The sequence below is a fragment of the Onthophagus taurus genome, chromosome 1, assembly GCF_036711975.1.
Source record: "Onthophagus taurus isolate NC chromosome 1, IU_Otau_3.0, whole genome shotgun sequence".
NCBI lineage: Eukaryota > Metazoa > Arthropoda > Insecta > Coleoptera > Scarabaeidae > Onthophagus > Onthophagus taurus.
Window position 1 is genome coordinate 5,980,860 of NC_091966.1, and position 24,081 is coordinate 6,004,940.

Sequence of the window (24,081 nt, forward strand, 5' to 3'; positions counted from 1 at the left end):
TTATTAACAAATAAAAATTATTAACTCCAATTAAACTTGATGAGTGTTTATAAGAACCAAATGTAAATGACGCAATTAATAAAAGTACATCGAGGACGTTATAAAAACAAGAGCAAACACGTCGAAACGAATTCATCCAATGTACTACCGTACTGAGTCATTAGAGTCGGTTGTTAATTGAAATAACAACTCGAGAGTCCCTCGGTTTCCCCTTTTTTCTTCGTTCCCTCTTTTCCGCTGTTGACAAATAGTACAAATATCAATCAAATAATATGCGAGCGCGTGTATATACACGTTCATGTGTGTACTATACAGAGGCGAAAGAGAGAGAGAGACTTTGGTCGAGGGGACGAAAAATGAGTAATTGAAAATCGATATCGAAGGGAAAGAGAACGCACAGGTCGAAGTTATACTTCGTTACATGACGTGTGTCGATCAAAAAGTGCATATATTTTTTGGAACGTTCCGTGCTGAGAATCTATTATTTGTTTTGTAGTCAGGTTCGAGAAAAAAATTCGAGGTTATGAACAAGTTTTATGTTACGTGGATCGAAATGAATAGATGATTCGAAAGAGGTCGAATTGTACAGCTGTTCGTTCTCGAGAAAAAAAATTTATCTAATAAGATAGTGGAAAAACAATAAAGTTTTGTCTATTTTTACAACATTCTTATTATATTTTATAACAATTAATCGTTGCTTTTTAAATTCAATGCAAGTAATGATGATTATTACAAATACATCGATTATAATTTTTATGTCAGAACATATAGTCTAGTTACGTTCACATATTCTATTTTCTCAGTGCATATTTGGCAATTATAAGCAGACGAAGTTGTATTTTCGCCCCAAATGTGTATCCCATATTTTTTTTTTGGGTTTAAAGGAATATACTGTTTGAAGGAAATAATAAATGAAAGGAATCACCTTATAGTAAGAAAACGACAAAGATTTGTAGATGGATCGGAGATTCCAAGCGAATTCTTTACCAGCAGTCATAAGCAAAATACGTACAGAAGATCAAATTAACAAATAGCAATTAAAAAAGATACCAAGAAGAACTGTTAATGACTGAAGTGCAAAAGAAGGTTGTATATAAACTTTATTCATAGGTGGTTCAAAGAGGAATTAATTGTCCATAAGAGTATCAAAATGAGGGGCGGCTAGCTTTCGAAAGAAAAGATCTACTTTAGATCATCTTCAAGCGATTAATCTGGTTATTATAGAAAAAACTGTTGAATATAACTTTCCTTTCTGCAGAACCTTTATGAAAAGTAATGAGGAGACCAAATGTCGAGGTAATTTACATCCATTTGGTAAACGTGATATATACAAATAACATAGAAGTAATAAACCTAAAGTCTCGGAAGAGAGACTTCAGCATTGGCAGATGAAGAAGACAAGACATTTAATCAACGGTAGATACCTAAGTAGCCCACCATTTTTTGATGATGATCCAAGCAGGATCAGCTAATGCAACTTTATAACGCTGGTACAGAAACTGGATTAAACATAAACTTGCAAAAGACTAAAATAATATCAAATACAAAAGAAAATCCAATATACGTAGAAGATTATTCATGCTTAGGGCAAACATGTTTTTTGACGGGAAACTAAAAAATGAAATTGACAGAATAAAGTTTGATAAAAATATTGGTGGAGGATAAAATCAAAACCACACAGAATAAAATGGAGAGTTTACAGATATAAAATAGTAAGATAATACACATAAAATAGCGACGACGATTAAAATATTCAAATGGAATTGTGTTAATATATTACGAGAAAAAACTCAGGTGGGAATAGCTGTAGAATGGATTGAACCTCAATGGACAAGACCAAAAAATAAGGAGACAAAAAATGCGATGAACACATGAAGTTAGACGTTTGCTGACACTCATTTGGTGACAAAGGCATGACAAAGGTGCAAAACCGTCACGAATGGAAAGAACTTGGGGAGGCCTATATCCAAAATTGGATCCGAGACAAAAGTTTAATACTTATCAAGAAAAGAATTTACGTATAGTCTCCTTATTTCTCTTATTTATTGCTTCTTAGTTGTTATTAGGGAATAATTAGGTTTGGTTAAATTTTTCTGGCGAATAAAGGCTATTATACTATTTGAAGTTATATTTTCATGAGGTACGTATACATTTTGTAATGAGGATAGCCATAATTTAAAGAAAGCTTCAATTTGTGATCTAAGATTGGGAAATTGTAGTAAACCTGTTTCTAGCCATAGTCTTGTTGAAGATAGAGCGTCTATTAAATTAAAACTAGAACTAACACTACACCTACAACTAGAAACTTTCGGGTTAAGCCGTCCGTCTTTTGAAAACGTGTTTAACGTTTCGGATGCCATGTTGCAGCTTTCTTCAGAAACAAGTTTGAAGTGATCTTGAACACGTTAATAAACCAACAACTTATAGATACTCGTCAGTCTCCAGCTTTTTCGTTCTTCAAGTAACTCTTTGCATTAGTTCACTAAACGACTGGATTGACAAATTTAATGCCAAACTAATAAAGTTTATGGAACTCAATTCAAATTGATGAAACTTCATTGAAACCTGAAATTTTAATTGAAATATGAGAAAGTTAATTAAAAGCAAATGAAATACATAAAACTTTAACAGAAAATTTTGTATCAACGAAAATAACTTCAATGAAATCACACTTCATCGTTAGAACTACATCAAAACCTTCCAAACTTCAGTAAATCAAATTTCTTCAGCTATAGTTTTAACAAAGCATGACATTTTAACAGGAATAAAAAAACTTCAACTTAAAACACTTTATTGAACTAAATGCAATTAATATAATGATTTAATGAAAATCATAATTTTGATTTGAAAATTTAATAGCAACACAAAAAACTTTATCGAACCCGAACTAAATTGAAGAAACTTCATGAAAACCTGAAATTATAATCAAAACTTTTATCGAAATTGGGCATCAATTAAAGAAGTTTCAATGAAACTAAACGCCACTAAATAAATCTTCATCACTATCTTAATTTTGATCTTTTTGAACTTCATCTAAACCTAACCAAATGAAATCTTCAAATTTATACCCAAAACTTTAGTACTGTGCTAATGAACTTCAATGAAACTAAACGTAAACTGTAAAACTTCATCAAAATTTTAATTGTGATTTGAAAATTGAATATCAACTCAAAAACTTTATCTAAACATAACCAAATGAAAGAAACTTCATTAAATCCTCAAATTTATAACCATTGCTTTAGTATCAAGGAAAGGAATTTCAATAAAAACTAAACGTAAGCCATAACACTTCATCAAATGTTTTTATCTGATAATTTAACATTAACACAAAAAACCAAATGAAAGAAATTTCATTATACCCTCAAGTTCATAGCAAAAATATTAGTATTATACAATGAAATGAAATGCTAGTCATAAAACTTTATCAAAATCTTAATTATCAACAGGAAATTTAACTTTAACTTATGTGGCTGAAATTTAAATTGTTATACATTATATTTAAATATTAACCTAAGAAACTTCATCTGCATATTAATTTTTAATTTATTTGTTGAACCCGATGTAATATCACTAAAGTATTGATACCTACAACATTTGACATATAACATTTTAATATTATTTCAAACTTCACTACATTTTCAAGTTTCAGTCAATAATTTGTATTTATTTTATAAGTAAATCTGGTCCAAGACACTTTATGAAATGCGGTTATAACATTAATTCCTAGCAAGTAGTTTAATATTAGCCTAAAAAACTTCACCTAACATAACATAATCTAAGAAATTTCATGGTAAACTTCATCAAAATTTTAATTGTGGTTTGAAAATTGAATATCAACTCAAAAACTTTATATAAACAAAACCAAATGAAAGAAACTTTATTAACTCCTCAAATTTATAACCATTGCTTTAGTATCAAGGTAAGGAACTTCAATAAAAACTAAACGTAAGCCATAACACTTCATCAAATGTTTTTATCTGATAATTTAACATTAACTTAAAAAACCAAATGAAAGAAACTTCATTATACCCTCAAGTTCATAGTAAAAATATTAGTATTATGGAATGAAATGAAATGTTAGTCATAAAACTTCATCAAAATCTTAATTATCAACAGGAAATTTAACTTTAACTTATGTGGCTAAAATTTCAATTGTTGTACATAATATTTACATATTAACCTAAGAAACTTCATCTGCATATTAATTTTTAATTTATTTGTTGAACCTGATCAAATATCACTAAAATATTGATACCTACAACATTTGACATCAACTTCAACCAATCTTTAATTGTTAACTATGCTTCAAATTTAATCTTAACTAAGTATTCGCCAAAGAAAGGTCAATTAAGTTTATAACATTTTAATATTATTTCAAACTTCACTACATTTTCAAGTTTCAATCAATAATTTGTATTTATTTTATAAATCTGCTCCAAGACACTTTATGAAACGCGGTTATAACATTAATTCCTAGCAAGTAGTTTAATATTAGCCTAAAAAATTTCATCTAACGTAACATAATCTAAGAAATTTCATGGTAAACTTCATCAAAATTTTAATTGTGCTTTGAAAATTGAATATCAACTCAAAAACTTTATCTAAACATAACCAAATGAAAGAAACTTCATTAAATCCTCAAATTTATAACCATTACTTTAGTATCAAGGTAAGGAACTTCAATAAAAACTAAACGTAAGCCATAACACTTCATCAAATGTTTTTATCTGATAATTTAACATTAACTCAAAAAAACCAAATGAAAGAAACTTCATTATACCCTCAAGTTCATAGCAAAAAATATTAGTATTATGCAATGACTTGAAATGCTAGTCATAAAACTTCATCAAAATCTTAATTATCAACAGGAAATTTAACTTTAACTTATGTGGCTGAAATTTCAATTGTTATACATATTATTTAAATATTAACCTAAGAAACTTCATCTGCATATTAATTTTTAATTTATTTGTTGAACCCGATGTAATATCACTAAAGTATTGATACCTACAACATTTGACATATAACATTTTAATATTATTTCAAACTTCACTACATTTTCAAGTTTCAGTCAATAATTTGTATTTATTTTATAAGTAAATCTGGTCCAAGACACTTTATGAAATGCGGTTATAACATTAATTCCTAGCAAGTAGTTTAATATTAGCCTAAAAAACTTCACCTAACATAACATAATCTAAGAAATTTCATGGTAAACTTCATCAAAATTTTAATTGTGGTTTGAAAATTGAATATCAACTCAAAAACTTTATATAAACAAAACCAAATGAAAGAAACTTTATTAACTCCTCAAATTTATAACCATTGCTTTAGTATCAAGGTAAGGAACTTCAATAAAAACTAAACGTAAGCCATAACACTTCATCAAATGTTTTTATCTGATAATTTAACATTAACTTAAAAAACCAAATGAAAGAAACTTCATTATACCCTCAAGTTCATAGTAAAAATATTAGTATTATGGAATGAAATGAAATGTTAGTCATAAAACTTCATCAAAATCTTAATTATCAACAGGAAATTTAACTTTAACTTATGTGGCTAAAATTTCAATTGTTGTACATAATATTTACATATTAACCTAAGAAACTTCATCTGCATATTAATTTTTAATTTATTTGTTGAACCTGATCAAATATCACTAAAATATTGATACCTACAACATTTGACATCAACTTCAACCAATCTTTAATTGTTAACTATGCTTCAAATTTAATCTTAACTAAGTATTCGCCAAAGAAAGGTCAATTAAGTTTATAACATTTTAATATTATTTCAAACTTCACTACATTTTCAAGTTTCAATCAATAATTTGTATTTATTTTATAAATCTGCTCCAAGACACTTTATGAAACGCGGTTATAACATTAATTCCTAGCAAGTAGTTTAATATTAGCCTAAAAAATTTCATCTAACGTAACATAATCTAAGAAATTTCATGGTAAACTTCATCAAAATTTTAATTGTGCTTTGAAAATTGAATATCAACTCAAAAACTTTATCTAAACATAACCAAATGAAAGAAACTTCATTAAATCCTCAAATTTATAACCATTACTTTAGTATCAAGGTAAGGAACTTCAATAAAAACTAAACGTAAGCCATAACACTTCATCAAATGTTTTTATCTGATAATTTAACATTAACTCAAAAAAACCAAATGAAAGAAACTTCATTATACCCTCAAGTTCATAGCAAAAAATATTAGTATTATGCAATGACTTGAAATGCTAGTCATAAAACTTCATCAAAATCTTAATTATCAACAGGAAATTTAACTTTAACTTATGTGGCTGAAATTTCAATTGTTATACATATTATTTAAATATTAACCTAAGAAACTTCATCTGCATATTAATTTTTAATTTATTTGTTGAACCCGATGTAATATCACTAAAGTATTGATACCTACAACATTTGACATATAACATTTTAATATTATTTCAAACTTCACTACATTTTCAAGTTTCAATCAATAATTTGTATTTATTTTATAAATCTGCTCCAAGACACTTTATGAAACGCGGTTATAACATTAATTCCTAGCAAGTAGTTTAATATTAGCCTAAAAAATTTCATCTAACGTAACATAATCTAAGAAATTTCATGGTAAACTTCATCAAAATTTTAATTGTGCTTTGAAAATTGAATATCAACTCAAAAACTTTATCTAAACATAACCAAATGAAAGAAACTTCATTAAATCCTCAAATTTATAACCATTACTTTAGTATCAAGGTAAGGAACTTCAATAAAAACTAAACGTAAGCCATAACACTTCATCAAATGTTTTTATCTGATAATTTAACATTAACTCAAAAAAACCAAATGAAAGAAACTTCATTATACCCTCAAGTTCATAGCAAAAAATATTAGTATTATGCAATGACTTGAAATGCTAGTCATAAAACTTCATCAAAATCTTAATTATCAACAGGAAATTTAACTTTAACTTATGTGGCTGAAATTTCAATTGTTATACATAATATTTAAATATTAACCTAAGAAACTTCATCTGCATATTAATTTTTAATTTATTTGTTGAACCCGATGTAATATCACTAAAGTATTGATACCTACAACATTTGACATATAACATTTTAATATTATTTCAAACTTCACTACATTTTCAAGTTTTAATCAATAATTTGTATTTATTTTATAAATCTGCTTCAAGACACTTTATGAAACGCGGTTATAACATTAATTCCTAGCAAGTAGTTTAATATTAGCCTAAAAAATTTCATCTAACATAACATAATCTAAGAAATTTCATGGTAAACTTCATCAAAATTTTAATTGTGGTTTGAAAATTAAATATCAACTCAAAAACTTTATCTAAACATAACCAAATGAAAGAAACTTCATAAAATCCTCAAATTTATAACCATTACTTTAGTATCAAGGTAAGGAATTTCAATAAAAACTAAACGTAAGCCATAACACTTCATCAAATGTTTTTATCTGATAATTTAACATTAACTCAAAAACCAAATGAAAGAAACTTCATTATACCCTCAAGTTCATAGCAAAAATATTAGTATTATGCAATGAAATGAAATGCTAGTCATAAAACTTCATCAAAATCTTAATTATCAACAGGAAATTTAACTTTAACTTATGTGGCTGAAATTTTAATTGTTATACATAATATTTAAATATTAACCTAAGGAACTTCATCTGCAATTTTTAATTGATATGTTGAACTTGATCTAATATCACTAAAATATTGATACCTACAACATTTGACATCAACTTCAACCAATCTTTAATTGTTAACTATGCTTCAAATTTAATCTTAACTAAGTATTCACCAAAGAAAGTTCAATTACGTTTATAACATTTTAATATTATTTCAAACTTCACTACATTTTCAAGTTTTAATCAATAATTTGTATTTATTTTATAAATCTGCTTCAAGACACTTTATAAAACGCGGTTATAACATTAATTTCTAGCAAGTAGTTTAATATTAGCCTAAAAAATTTCATCTAACATAACATAATCTAAGAAATTTCATGGTAAACTTCATCAAAATTTTAATTGTGATTTGAAAATTGAATATCAACTCAAAAACTTTATCTAAACATAACCAAATGAAAGAAACTTCATAAAATCCTCAAATTTATAACCATTACTTCAGCATCAAGGTAAGGAACTTCAATAAAAACTAAACGTAAAGCCATAACACTTCATCAAATGCTTTTATCTGATAATTTAACATTAACTCAAAAAAACCAAATGAAAGAAACTTCATTATACCCTCAAGTTCATAGCAAAAAATATTAGTATTATGCAATGAAATGAAATGCTAGTCATAAAACTTCATCAAAATCTTTATTATCAACAGGAAATTTAACTTTGACTTATGTGGCTGAAATTTCAATTGTTATACATAATATTTAAATATTAACCTAAGAAACTTCATCTGCATATTAATTTTTAATTTATTTGTTGAACCGATGTAATATCACGAAAATATTGATACCTACAACATTTAACATCAACTTCAACCAATCTTTAATTGTTAACTATGCTTCAAATTTAATCTTAACTAAGTATTCACCAAAGAAAGTTCAATAAAGTTTATAACATTTTAATATTATTTCAAACTTCACTACATTTTCAAGTTTTAATCAATAATTTGTATTTATTCTATAAATCTGCTCCAAGACACTTTATGAATCGCGGCTATAACATTAATTCCTAGCAAGTAGTTTGATATTAGCCTAAAAAACTTCACCTAACATAACAATCTAAGAAATTTTATGGTAATTTTAATTTTTCCATTAATTTTAAGTCATATTTTCGACTGTACATCAAAGAAGCTTCAATGAAACCAAACAAATTGACTTAACTTAATCATGAAGAAACCATGAACTTCATCATACCCTTAATTTTAATCCCATAAATTTGATACTTAGAATAATAGAAAAATTTGTTCCTTGTCGTTAAGGTCCAGAACTTCTCATTCAAAAATCAGCACCTTAAACCAGCATATGAGGTAAGCTAAGAACTTTCAAAATGTTTATTAACTTTTCAGTATTTTTAATTTAAACTGTGATCTTCTTCTTGAAATATAAAATTTTGTTCGAATATACATAATCAACAAAGACAAAGCAAAAAAGAACAATTAAAAAAAAAATAATAATAAAAAATAAACAGAACAAAAAAGGGTTAAAAAATAGGACGTCAACGTAAAAAAATAAAAGTTGCAACGAAAACGCTGGGGCATTTCGAACAATTGAACATCGCCGGGTTGTGGGGGAAAATATAAACAAAAATTTTGCCGATTTTTATTTTTTTTTGTGCCGGCCGGCTTCAATTTTTTCCCCCAGCACGCAGGATATTTTTTGTCGGTATTTTTTTTATTGAAACTTGCGCACGGTGACTATTTTAAATTTTTCATCGCTCGAAACTCACTATTCGAACAGGGACGTTCACTAAATTTAATCATCGTCAAAGTGTCGCCGAAAAAAAAGGAACGTTCGAAAAATAAAATTAACAAAAAAATACAACAACAACCGGGCAGGATAAAGAGAGGAAAAAAATAAAAATCGGCCGGGTAAAAAAGTGAGCTTTCGAATGAATATTGTACGCACCGCCACTGCGTTTATTATCACGCGGGAAAAATGAAATGACAAAACTGTCAAACGGAAGCAAACGCAAAACAAATTGCATTAAAAAGGTTTCCCCATCACCCATTTTTTCCATTTATACTATTTCAACGATAAACTTTATTTATATTTTTTAGATGTTAATAATTGAATCGTTTCTTAAACTATTTCAGCATTTTTAGTAAAACTCTATGGTGTTAACTGGGACTTTACTGAAATATTTAGAGCTTCACGGTTTTTAAAACGCCCATCGTGCATAATTCAGTCAACCCGAGACTCTGAATCATAATTCATTTTTCTCCCACACTTTCAGGAAATTTAAACTTATGTCATTTTAAGTACAGTTTTTTCTTCTTGATTAAAATCATGAAGTGAATCAATAAGACAATAAAAAAATAATAAAGGGCACGAACGTAAATAGATTACGAACACCCGTTATTTACAAAATAGAAATAGATAAAATCGAACGATTTAAAATAGAACGATTTTTTGTCTGACAACAAAAAAAAGTAAAAATACGTTCGCTCCGTTTTATCGTTTCTCGTGGATCTTCTTTCGATCCGATGTCCAGATTTGCACCGCCACTGGAAAAATTTACAACGAACACACACAGTGAAAATCACGTCGTCGTCGACGTCGAAAACGACGGAACGTCGACGTCGCGACGCCGCCCATGTTTCTCCCCACCCGTCCCTCGTCCTCCAATCGGACGGCGCCATCTATCGATCGCCACGTCACTTCCTCGGCCGCCGTCGGACGCCATTTTCCGGCACCCCACCATCGCCACCGTCGACGCCGCCACCAACAACGAAGCTGTCGTACAGCTTACAAAAAAGAAGAAAAACAAAATAAGATGAAGAGGAAAAAAGATTTTTAATTTTTTTAATTCATAAAATTGAAACTGTAAACAATGCGCTGAAGGCTACGAAGGCAAAACGATAGAAGGTGGATAGAGTTGACCGAGTTTTGGCGTTATCTTGTGTATAAATATGTGCACGTGTACACAATACGGTATGGAGACATAGACTATGATCTGAAAGCACGAACAAAGTGCGATCAAAACAAAAGATAAAGCTTTAATAGATGGTTGTTTTCATGGCACGCTTTATTATCTGCGAGGGACTTGGTTGGAATGGGTTCAAACATTGCAAATTTACTTTTATAAATTAACTTATAATCTTTTAATTATACAAATTAAATCAAAAAAATTAAAATCGATAACAAAATTAACAAGAATTTATGCCCAAAAAGAACATAAATGATAATCCCAATACATTTGTATATTTGTATGAAAAAACGTTCCCAGAAATCAGATAACGAGCTTTTCTGGAAACATGGATATTTGCATGACATGTACATGAATTTAACTACAAGTTGCTAAAGTCAACATCGTGCAACTCCACTATCTTTTTAAGTGAAGCATTAAATTCGGGTTATCCAAGAAAACGATTTCTATAAACAAATACTTTTTGCACAAATCTAAAATGATGTTTTAGAAGAGAGAACAACCTGAGAAATAAGCATGATGAAACTGGTATTTTAGAAATGTACATAATATTTTTTCTATTCAATTTATTCTGATGTTGAGTTTATGACTGTGAACATAAGTAGGCAAAGTTTATATTTGATAATAAAGCCAAGATTGAGTTAAAGTTTCTGTGTTTGTAGAATTTGAGAGGAACGTAGACCCCATTGAGCGTTTTTTATGTATTCATAAAACACACATTTCACATCATCCAGCTTATAACAAAAATCAAGATGTAGCTTAGAGATACGTCTCTTACTGACTAAGTTCAATCATCGAAAGTCTGACATTGTTAATTGTTGCCAATGATGGACCGTCTTATGTTTAGAACCTTCTTAGTAAACAACGAGCATTACTTATGGAACGGTGTCTAAGAAGATATTACAACGTTTGATAGCATGGTAATTTGTCCCACATATTCTTATTCTTTTATGGGTAACTCTTAATGTCCTTTGGTTATCACAGCTACCTTCTCCAAGGTCAACTGATAATCTATACCTAACCTAAAACTGATTAATTCTCTGTGTAGTGCCAAATCAGATTCTCTACTGTCGATAGATAAAGTTGTCTTGACTTTTACTTCTATTGAATGTGTGTTGATTAGGGTGTTGAAGATTACTTAGTAAAGATATCCCTCTTAATAAAAAATAGATGAGATTGCTTGGTAGCTTCGATAAGGATGGAAAAATTTCTTGCTTATCAGATTTGGGGATAAAGTTCACCAAGACGAAAATTCTCGCAAATGTCCTAAAGTGCCATATAACCCTGGAGTATTTCCTATAAGTGAGAATGTAGATCCTGTTCTTCCTACATCAGCAACACTGACGTGGTCCAATTTGGCCCTTTCAGAGAACTAACCTTTCATTATCATACCTTTTTTCTACGATGTTATTAATAAACGTTTTGTGTGTAATTCACCAGATCACAACTTAAACGGTTGGTACACTCAATATCGAATAACCCTTACAACACCAGATTTATTAATGACCCCATATTCTTGTGCAGGAGACATATTATCTTGTTGACAGATGCTTGAGTTCACTCTTATTTTCCCGACGTATATTTGTTCCATACTATTGAGGTCATCAGTGATCTGAAAAGGTCCAGCTGGGTTCCTTTCTGCTTATGGCTTAGAGTTACACCAACCTTACTGAAACTAAAATCATAAGTAAAATTTTTTAATTATGGATGCATATTGAAAGAATCCACTAAAGTTAACATCCCATTGAAGGGTGCTTACAAGGGAGGTGAACCGAGCTAAACCATAGACACCATAGAGGATTTATATTGCAGTTTTATATCTTCAATTATTATTAATACTAAAACCGCTTAAGTCATTGAGTCCACAAATCACTGATTTATTTCAATGGATTAATCCAATAAAGTTGGCCATTTCCAAATGGTGAATTTCAAGGTTATGCAGTAAATAGCCTCCATCCCTGGTACTTCACCTGAACGTCCTTTATTAATATTGTAGTCCTGATGACTTCCACAGCAGCAAATACTTGACGTGGGGCATCCTAAATAGATCTATTAAACATTTCAGATATTGTCAAAGGACTGGGGACTTTGTGGTTAGACGTTGAAATATCGTTCTCCTTGGAGGTTAAAGCCTTGACGATGTTTATATCTTTTATTTAACCATACTAGTTTTTACTGAATCTTTCACTATCCGAGTTTTTAATTCTATTCACTTTGTCAATTAGTGTATTAAACAGCATATTTTGTCATCATGCGCCATTAACGCCTCGATTGTTCATTTCACCTAGAAAGAATCTTGAGCTCCTTGACCGCACTTAACCAAACCTCCTTTTAGGAGCTGAAATACGTTTACCTTCAAATTTACTGAATGGCAATTATTATAGACAATATTTAAGAATAAACGATCGAAGAGGTAGACAATTAAGGTTGTTAGTTGTGGCTACTTTTAAATACTGGTTTACGCTGGGATCTGTCCTGCCTCTGTATCGTTGTAAGCCTTATTGACGGGTCAAAAGAGTTGGATGATCTGAGCTTTTGGCTCTCGTTCGAATTTGTTTGACTTAATCCTTTAATGTTTTTACCTGAAGGTTCTTAGGAGTAGATACACTACTATTTATTAATGAATAGAGCTGCTGTAGTAAGAGATTCTGAACTTCTCTTTGTAAGCTTAATCTATTACAGTTTAGGTCTAAGAATTACAACTGTATCTCAACGATTTCTGCCTCGGCCGCAAGCGTCCTCTACTATTTGTATTACCCATTTAAGATACAACTTTGTTTCTTCAGTATGCAGTAGTTGTTTATATGAGTATCAATTGTCACAATTGGTCTACCTCGCTCGCAAGCAACCTCAACTAGTATCCCTATCGCTCATTCAGAATGTTACATCGTTGTCTCAGTATACAATAGCTATTTATATGAGTCTAAATTGTTTTAATTCAGTACCTCCATCGCAAGCAACCTCTCTTGATATTCAGTTACTTCGCCACAATGCTGCCAAACCTCAGTCCTATCACATATTTTAGCAACATGGCTAAAATCCATATATTCTAAACATTAAATGCTTATAATAACATCTTTAACACTATAAGATCTCCTATCATTATAAACTTTCTCAATGCTACTACGAGAAAGAATCCACGAGACATTCAATGATTGGCATCTCTATGACATTGTTTCCATAGATTTTTTTAAACTTGTCTTTACAACCCACAGAACTCCTGAAGTTTTTATGCCAATCTCCAATATATTCCTATTGTACAATTTATCAAGTACAAAATCATCACTAAATTTGTTTATAATCCCAGCTTCTTTAATTCTTTCTATCTTCTATTTAAATAACAACCCCATTACTCCTCGTTTTCTTCATTCCTTTTATGATTACTACAAGAAAGCTAATATATTAGGGTTTTTATCGAGAAAACTTCAACTTCGCAGAGTAATTTTCCAAAATACGTCGATATACCATCGACAGGAAAGATTTTTACACAACCAGCAATTTTCCATAAGGGTTAATTAACTTCAAAAGATGATGTTCCCGATAAGTTTCTATGGTTCTACTACAATCTGGTTTCTCTAGAAATATACAGAATGACCTACTAAATATGATGGGAGCACACAATTTAGGTTTGGCAATGGAATAGAAAAGTTTCCTGTTTTTGAAAAGTAATCTCATATTGCCTACTTCTGATGATAATCATTCAAATTTGCGAACTTACAAATATATAATGCTCAAAGATCATGTTCACTTCCCAATATAATTTGATTCCATAAATAGGCTAGAAAAATATAGTTAATATTATTACTTACGTAACAACTAAGACACAAAGATGAAAATAAGACAATTTTAAGTATTCTCTTTTAAACTCTCTCTATCTCGCTGTAGTTCATTTGATGGAGAAGTGCATCAAACCACTTTGTAGCAAGGGAGGGTTAAAATGAGAAAAGAAGGGTCGCCGGGCCGTTTTAATATTAAATTGAGCGTACGAAATCCCATTAGAATTTGTGTTTAACGTGTTAGGATGTAGTATATACGATTGTTACAAGAGTCGCGTGTGGGGTTTGGATTAGCGGTCACGTGCTATGCACGTGCTCGGACAGATACTTGATACGATATGTACTCTATTTGATCACTTACTAACACAATTTACGAAAAGAAAAAAAAATTCATCAAACTTTATTGCTATAGATAGCGAGTAGATACTTTTTTAATTATTGTTTCAATTGTAGTTTTAATTATTGTTTTAATTTTGTTTCAGAGTCGAATACTTGAAGATGCCTCGATTATGTGTAATTCATGGTCACCCAGACATAATGTAAGTATACAAAGTTTAAGAAAATTAAATATAATCAACGAATAATCGTTAAGGAATATTACACGAAAAGTATGTAAGTAAGGAGATGGGGAGAAGTGAAAGTGTATTGAGTGCCTCCGTGATAACGATAATAGATATTAGGGACGGTAAATGTAGGTCTTCGGCTTAAATTCGAAATTTCCTCCCGTTCGTTACTGAAAAGCTTGAACGTTTCGAAGAGAAAGCCGGGGTGCGTACCGGGTTCTTACCGTTCATTTATTATTTAAAAGGGACGCGCGTACGGCTTTTCTCTACGTCTCTTTCTAACTAAAAAAGTGTGATAGAAAGAGATGGGTTGTATCAAGGTCGATAACTTTACAATTAAAGGTTCGCCCTGAAAAATCTCGGTTACAATGACCCAACATTTCATAACATATGGCAAACTGGATTTAAACGAGAATGAAAAGAGTTGAAACCGTTGGAAAAATCGTAAAAAATCTCATTGTTTAAGATTGAATATAAATCCTTTGAATTTCGAATTCATATTATTTGAAAATTGTTTTATTATTCAAAAAGTTTTAAAATGAAATGGGATCCCTTATTAGTCCAAAACTGGCGAGGGTTGAATTTGATTTCAATTATGTTTTGAGTGAGAATTGCGCAGGTTTAGTAGGCCGAATAAGGGTGAAAGAGAGAGAGGAGGGAAATAGATGAAGAGTTATAGCTGCCCGGACAAGTGATAATCGGCGTAATTTCATTGCCGTTGCTCGTTTGTTTCGGCCCCGGCCAACCCCGAAATTCATCAGGCAGCCAGGAGGAGTAAACTCCTCTCCCCGGTCCTTATTTGTCTTCCAACCCCCGGTTACAAATTATCCCATTCCGGTAACTTACGATCATTACATTAACAGGGCACTTAGTCATTTTTGTGGTCTTCTACTTCTCTCTAAGCTTTATCTTTTATCTTAATCTCTTTCAAAAAGAAAAAGAGCTAATCCATCTACAGGTAAGTGAATGAATTTTTGAGTGAAACTTCAAAAGGTTATGTCATACAAACATTATTTTTGGGAGTGAAGGAAAGATTAATATCTTAAATTAAAAATGTCTATTTTAAAATAGCTTCATTAAAATATCTTAATTAATGGAGATAATTTATATCTCCAGCAAAACAATTTTTCCGTTAAGTAGAATTAATGAACATAAAATGTCAAAAAATAAGGAGCCAAGTAATAAGGGAGAAAATAAAAAGGAAGAAATTGGTAAGGACAAGAAATTAAGGTGAGGTTATAAAGATAAAAGGAAGCTTAATTTGCAATATTATTTGATTGCTGATAGTGATTCTTATCCTTTTGAATGAATAAGTTTAATTAAAGAGAGATTATGTATTGCAACCCCACCCAACTCAAAACCTGATGCAGATATTTTGTATACATCTGCATCTAATTGAGTCATTTTTGGGTTGCAGGATTGGCTCAATAATCTTGGAACGGTTCACAATCTAACCTCTAGAATACTCAAATCAGGTTGAGGGATACTGGCTTGCGCATACTGGTCTCAGATTGTATTGAGATATTCTTAAAAGAAGAATGAGGTCAAATTGAAACATTCGTGTTTTTTAGTCCTAGATGAGATTACATTGTGACTAAAAAATGATGTGATTGATTTAAAGCAGTTTGGAACAATTCTATATGAATTCAAAGTACTATAGAATGTCTGCCTAAGTTAAGGCATTTTTTAAATAATGATGAGGTTGAACTGAGACTATATTGGAATGAGCTTGAGTTGTCATATCCTTATCATTTAGAATGATTCAGTTCGAGATCAGTTCATATCTTGCAAAGCAATCAAATCTGGTTGAGCTAATATTATATTTTGGAATAATTAAGCTCTTCAAGAAAATCTGATCGACTTTTAGATGATTTTTACAAACAACTTTTTCTTCAAGACGGAGTGGAATAAAGTGGAAATCAGAAAGGAAGCTTTTTGAGGTTATAAAGATATATTTGGGGTTAGGTTACACCAAATCTTAACATGCCACGATAATCAGTTCATATTTTATATATTTTTAAAAATTACATGTTTCATTTGATGTATCTTGAAAGTATGGTTAAAAAGAAAAAAGTGTTTTCTCCAAATCGGTTAAAATTTAAGGAATGAAACTTTTTGAGGTTATAAAGGAATGTTTGAGGTTAGGATAAACCAAATTATAGGCTTTCAGGGTGACTAATTCATTTTATATATAATTTTAATAATTGCCGATTTGATATAATAACATTTAACACATAACATTTCTTTAATCGAAAGCGTATTGGAATTAAGTAATCAAACTTTTTGAGGTTATAAAGGAACCTTTGAGCTTAGGTTGTACCAAATTTAAAGTTACCATAGTGATTAATTATTTTTATATACATTTTTAAAGTTACCTGTTGTATGTAACGTTTCTTTAAAATATGATTGAAGAAAAAAGTTATTTTTTCCAAAGTAGTTAGGATTTAAAAAATAAAACTTTTTGAGGTTATAAAGGAAAATTTGAGGTTAATTTATACCAAATTTAAAGCTACCACGGTGATTAATGGATTTTACACAAATTTTTAAAAATCACCTATTTAATATGAAGTGCTCTGAAAATATGATTGAAGAAAAAAATAATTTTCTTCCAAGATTTTAGGATTTAAGAAATGATTTTTTTTGTGGTTATAAAAGAACGTCTGAGAATATATTATACCAAATTTTAAATTTCTTCGAGAAACAGTTTTTGCAATAATAATTATTGAAAACCTCGAATTTGACGTCTATTGAAAGTCAGGTTAAAAAAAAATTTTCTACAAAAAAGTTAAAATTAAAACGTCAAACTTTTTAAGGTTATAAAACAACATTTTATTAGTTATACTAAATTTTAACCCATGGTGTTAAATTCATATTTTATATATATGACGTTCTTTAAAAATATGATTGAAAAAAAAAATTGTTTTCTCTGAAACAGTTGTGATTTAAGAAATGAAGCTTTTTGAGGTTATTCAGGAATGTTTGAGGTTAGGTTATACTAAATTTTAGGTTGCTACGATGATTATTTCATTTCATATACATTTTTAATAATCACCTGTTGTGTTTGATAATTATTAAAAGTATGATTCAAGAAAAAAATTATTTTCTCCACAGTGGTTAGGATTTAAGAAATGAAACTTTTTGAGGTTATAAAGGAACATTTGAGGTTAGGTTATACCAAATTTTAAATTGCTATGGTGATTAATTTATACTTTATAATCTTTATAGAATCGGCTATTTAATTTGACGTTAATTGAAAATATGGCTAAAGAAAAACATTGTTTTCTACAAAACAGTTGTGATTTAAGAAATGAAACTTTTTGAGGTTACTCAGGAATGTTTGAGGTTAGGTTATACTAAATTTAAGGTTGCCACGATGATTATTTCATTTTATATACATTTTTCAAAATCACCTGTTGTGTATGATATTTGTTGAAAATATGATTCAAAAAAAAATTGTTTTCTCCACAGTGGTTAGGATTTAAGAAATGAAACTTTTTAAGGTTATAAAGGAACATTTGAGGTTAGGTTATGCCAAATTTTAAGTTGCCACAGGTACTATTTCATTTTATATAAATTTTTAAAAATCACCTGTTATGTATGATATTTGTTGAAAGTATGATTCAAGAAAAAAATTTTTTTTTCCAAAGTGGTTGGAATTTAAGAAATAATCCTTTTTGAGGTTATCAAGGAACATTTGAGAATCGGATATACCAAATTTTCAGTTTTTTTTGGAAAAAGGTTTTTTTTAAAGATCATTTTTAAAACATCCGTTCTGAACATGATGTTTGTTAAAAGTGAGATTAAAGAAAAAAATTGTTTAACAAAAGGGTTAAGATTCAAAATAATAATTTTCGTGAGGCTAAAAAGGAACGTTTATTCTTTTAATTTAATGTTCTTCCATGAGTAGTATTCTTAATAACAATGTGAAATTGATATTTGTTAATATCAGGATTAACGATATGTACATATCCGGAACGGTAACATCAAATATGTAGATGGTGAAAACAGAAAAAGCTAGAAACAAAGACTACAAAAAATAGCGTTGGCATAACCTAGATACTTTTAATGATTTTTTATACACTTGTCATCCTTAAATATTATTGATTATGTATGATATTGAAAACCCTAAGCTAGAAGTAGAAGCGGAAACCGTTAATTTGTTGTATTTGATTTAAATTAAATTTTTAATGCATTAAGCATAGAGGATATGGTTGTCATCAGCTATATGTATATCTTTTAAATTTGATGAACATGTTGCACTCCTTGAACATGTTGTCATTATGGAAGAAGAACTTCTTCTACAGGTAAGGTTAGCCACCTACCTGGCGTTCGGATTTAAATGCTCACAGAAACCACCACCACGGTGGTTTAAAAAAAAACAGACCTATGGCCTCCTCTTCTTTCCGGATAGTAATTACTAGCCGGAAAGAAGATGTTGCAGTAGATAGGTCATTTTTAACCTTATGGATCGCTCCTTAGACGCGATAATCTAAATTTGAGATACGTTTGCTCATCTTGTCCAATCGGTTTAGGCTTCCTTGGAGCATTCCATCAATATTAGTTTTTTGCTGGGGTGGTTATTGAGTCTTCTTCGGATTTGATTTTATGCTTCCTGTATCATGCTCTTGATCTTGCTTATTATCTCGTTGTTGGGCAGACAAGCTTGGTATTTTATTTGTTGACTTTTTATCCACGATAGTTAGCTAGATGCAATGCAAGATAAAATTCAATGCGTTGAATTTTATACCTGATCTATGCTTGATAATGATGGGTTGTACATACTCTCTCTCTCTTTTCTACGACCATCTAAATTCTTCTGCCTCACATTTTGACTTTGCATGATAATGATAACTCAATAAACGCAATATTCTTTTTTTGCGAACATTATCTGAGGTTACAGTTGTTCTTCGATAAAAGTATCTATAGATATCCAACAAATTCCATAAAACATATAAATATTAATGATGACTTATAATTTATTTGACTCATCCATGATGAACGTTTTGTTCTGATTTTTACAAATATAAATATGTTATAATCTACCGATATAATGATTTATAATAAATAATTCCGAGTTAATTACCTCAATAATGGTAATAATAACCGATAATTTCCGATTTGTAGCTCGCGCCATATATAAAACTCAATACGTTATACATGGTATCGATATGCGAGTGCAAACAAACATCAATTTGGACACTTGATTAAACGTAAATGTAAACGCGCCGACCGCCGCGAACCGACCACCACCATCTCATTAATATTGTATTTCATTAGTTTGGTCGTCGCCGATGTCGGCGTCGCGACGGCCGAGCAAAGTATAATATACTCGGCGCTATATTGATATTCGGCCGATGAGAAGGTCGTTTAAAAATCGGGTCGCTAGATGGTCGTAATTGCGGCCGCGTTAGGGCGGCAAGTCGGGAGGAAAAAATCATAAATAATTTACCGTATCATTTTATCATAATTTCAGCGCATAAATTTTAGAGGAGCGCCGGCGTCGGGACGCTCGGGCCGCCGACGCCGTGCTTGCTTAATCCAATATTTACCGCCCGTAGTGCTGCTGCTTCCACGGCATGCTCTCGTCGACAACTATTACCGCACGTGTTGGTAAATTTCAGAGAAAAAAAAATGATGAGCTTTTACAAGCCATTTTATAACCGACATATAAAAGAGGACAATTTCACTTTCAAACATTTCAACATATCTTTTTCTATTGTTAAATATAAAACTTTTATTTAAAAAAAATAAAGTATAGTAAAACCTCGGTGTAACGGACTTCGGATATAACAGACAATACTATATTAAAAAACAAGTTTCGTAAGACACGTTTGAAATGCACGAATTCAAGTTGAAAAACGAGTTTTTTAATGAATGAGTTTTTTCATTCGCGTTTTTATCCTTTTTTTTCTTAAAAGTAAAATAAATTTTGACAATGTAGGGAAATAGGTATGTACCAGTTGGTAACACCGTAACACTTGAAAATAGAAATTTGAATTGACAATTAGAAACTGTCAAAACACAAAATGTATTCACCTGACAAAAATGTTTCATGTACACCTCCCAAAATAAGAGAAATTGTTCAGAGTTCAATGTCCTCATTATTGTGGACCTTGTATTCGATGCTAAGAACGCGTTTAAACATCCATAGACAAACATTGTCACATTGACAACTAGAAAAATTAATGACCCAATGTCACCAACTTGAACTGGTTCCATAAAATGTTACTAAAATCTCATTAAAGCATCGGATGCTGTAAGGAGTCTCATTACAGCACCAATTTGAGTACTGTTATAGCTTTCATTACCGTCGCGAATTACAAAAAATATTTTTAAGTCCTTTGATTATATATAATATGGATTGAGCCAACGAGAGAGATAGCTTGCGCAAGGTGATCGAACCGAGATAGACATAGAAGCGTACTGACATATAATGGGCGTGCGTTAATTTATAAGATAAAAAACTATCAATTAGAAGTAACATTTATAATACTTACAGGTGATGTGAAACTGTATTATCGCGAACTTTGCACACGAAACAATACATTTTTAAACATAACGGCGTGACTGGCTGTGACACAACAAAACCATAAACGTCAAATGGAAGAGGTTTGACACTTTTGTGCGCATGCGCCCGTCTGTTTAGTACCGTTTTATGTCTATCTTTGTTACACTTTCACATTATCGCTTTCCATCTGCGTCTATTCACCTTGAGCCACATTTTTGTTAGTAGATATATTCAGTTAGCTCAATCCATATTATATATAATCAAAGTTTAAGTCATACTATATTTAATTACCTATTTAATACATCAGTATATTTAAATATAAATGTTAGCACTATTCTACTAGTTGCTCTATTCCATGTTTATAGATAAAGTCCGTTGTATTCCCCGAGTTGTGTATATGATGCATAAATTAAGAACGGTAGTTTTGGTTGTAATTGTTCAGCTCTAAATTATTGTATATTTTTATTGAACTTCCGTCTTAAGTCGTCTGTCGTCTTAAGAGATGTACGGCTAAACTCGCATGTTTCTAGTTCTAGGTGTAGTGTTAGTTCTAATACGAGTGTTAGTTCTAGTTTTAATTGTTATTCAGCATTATATTGTTATATATTTCTCCTTGAAGTAAAACTAGAACTAACACTAGACCTAGAATTAGAAACAACCGGGTTCTAGGTTTATTGTTAGTGTTAGTTTTAGTTTTAAATGTTATGCAGCGCTAGACCAAAAACTAGAATCATTCGGGTTTAGCTGTCTTAAGAGACGTACGGCTAAACCCAAGTGTTTCTAGGTCTAATGTTAGTTCTAGTGACAGTGCAAGTGTAAAACTAGAACTAACACTATACTTAGAACTAGAATCATTCGGGTTTAGCCGTCTTTAGAGACGTGCGGCTAAACCCAAATGATTCTAGTTTTAGGTATACTGTTAGTTCCACATGGTAACAGTGCTAGTGTAAAACTAGAACTAACACTAGACCTAGAACTAGAAAGTTTCGGGTTTAGCCGTGCGTCTTCAGACTACTATAAGAAATATTACTGCTTTCAAGATGATGCAACTGATGAAGCCTTGAAGGCAAACAATTTGCTTTCAACTAACGGTTTAACTCTGATTCTTTAATGTTAATACTTGATTCTGAGTTGTGTGCTATACTTTATGAACTCACGTTTTTCCGAAACACGATTCAACATTTTTTTGGAACATTATTTATTTATTTCTTGGGATCAATCAAGTACAATATAATAAACTATACATAGAGTATATCAGTTGGACAGCCCGCTGCTGCATTTCTATTCCCAATTGTCACATCCTTCTATCCAGCTAGATCATTCAACTCCCTATATCCCATCTCCTGTTCTATGCTTGAACATGTTCATGACAGTTTCGGTTGTTGACGTTCTGTTTCCAATGTCCTTATTTCGAATTTTCTCCACTGCGACAACTCTCCGTTTATCTTGCTCTTTTATCATCCAAACTTTACAGCCCTATGCCAATACACTATCGGTCATAGTCTTTCCAATAAGTTTTGTTTCACATCTTCTCCTCATCCCCTACCCAATATTTAACTGCTTTCTCTTCACTCCCGCACCTATATCCATTAAACACCCCAGAATTTCCTTCATTATTATTATATTATATCCTGCCTTCCAACTGAGCACGACGTTCTTCTTCCTTCCACATCTCTATCTCTACCATACTACTCCTTAAATAGAGTTGATTCCTCCCTGCTCCTTCTTGGTTCTCCGTTGAGTATCCTACTCTGCTATAATATTCCCTTCTTTCTTGGTGTCGATACTTTCCCACCCCAGTTTTAACCTCCCTTCAACACTTTTCCAAATTTTTAAAGTCGCTTCTCTGCTCCAGCCCATCCTTGTACTTTGTGGCCCTTTTGCTTGCTTGTACCCCTATCTTCTTCATCTTCAACTCTTTTTTCGCTTTATATCTCGGAGTCTCCGTGCTCAACCCGGAGACCTACCTCCAATATCTCTCCTGGACTTACTACAACATCTTGTGTTCTTTCCACCTCCATATTTCCAATCCATACACTATCACACTCGTCACAAATCCATCAAACATATTGTCCATCTGCACAAATCTTTTCCAAATATTTGTTCATATCTACCCTAACAATCTGCTTGCTTTTCGAACTCTCTACCTAATATGATCCCCATCCCAATATTTTTATAGTCTTCAGACTTTCTAGTTCTAGGTATAATATTAGTTGTAATGACAGTGTTAGGTAGCGCATGTGGTATATTTTTATTGCACTAAAACGCAAGTCTAAACCCGAAACTTTCTAGTTCTAGGTCTTGTGTTAATTCTAGTTTTAATTATAATTCATAACTATTATTCAGCGCTAACGTCACAAACGGACCATCGAACTGAGCATTTCTTCCCGGAATGTAGCAGTCCTCTTAAATTCTACCGCCCTTCATATAAATATAAAGCCACGTACTCTGAACATAACGTTGTGGTGAGCTGTTCGAATTTGTGTGCATTAAAATTATTCATTTAACAAACTTTCCCTTCCCCGTATTAATCCGTTATATCGAGGTTTTACTGTAATTATTTCTCTATACAATTTGTTTTATAGAAAAG

At 30.9% G+C, this 24,081-nt stretch overlaps 1 protein-coding gene across 2 annotated transcripts in view; it reads left to right on the forward strand.

Annotated features, from left to right (window-relative positions):
- The window catches only part of LOC111414781 (abnormal chemosensory protein 6), a 45,104-nt gene that overhangs the window by 12,374 nt on the left and 8,649 nt on the right, over positions 1–24,081 (forward strand). Inside the window, exons 2-3 of one of the 2 annotated variants that reach the window (XM_023046224.2) lie at positions 8,978–9,025; positions 14,903–14,959. In XM_023046224.2, the coding sequence (XP_022901992.1) occupies positions 8,978–9,025; positions 14,903–14,959 (105 nt within the window). The remainder of the gene's footprint in view (positions 1–8,977; positions 9,026–14,902; positions 14,960–24,081) is intronic. The other variant, XM_023046225.2, reaches the window with a different exon arrangement.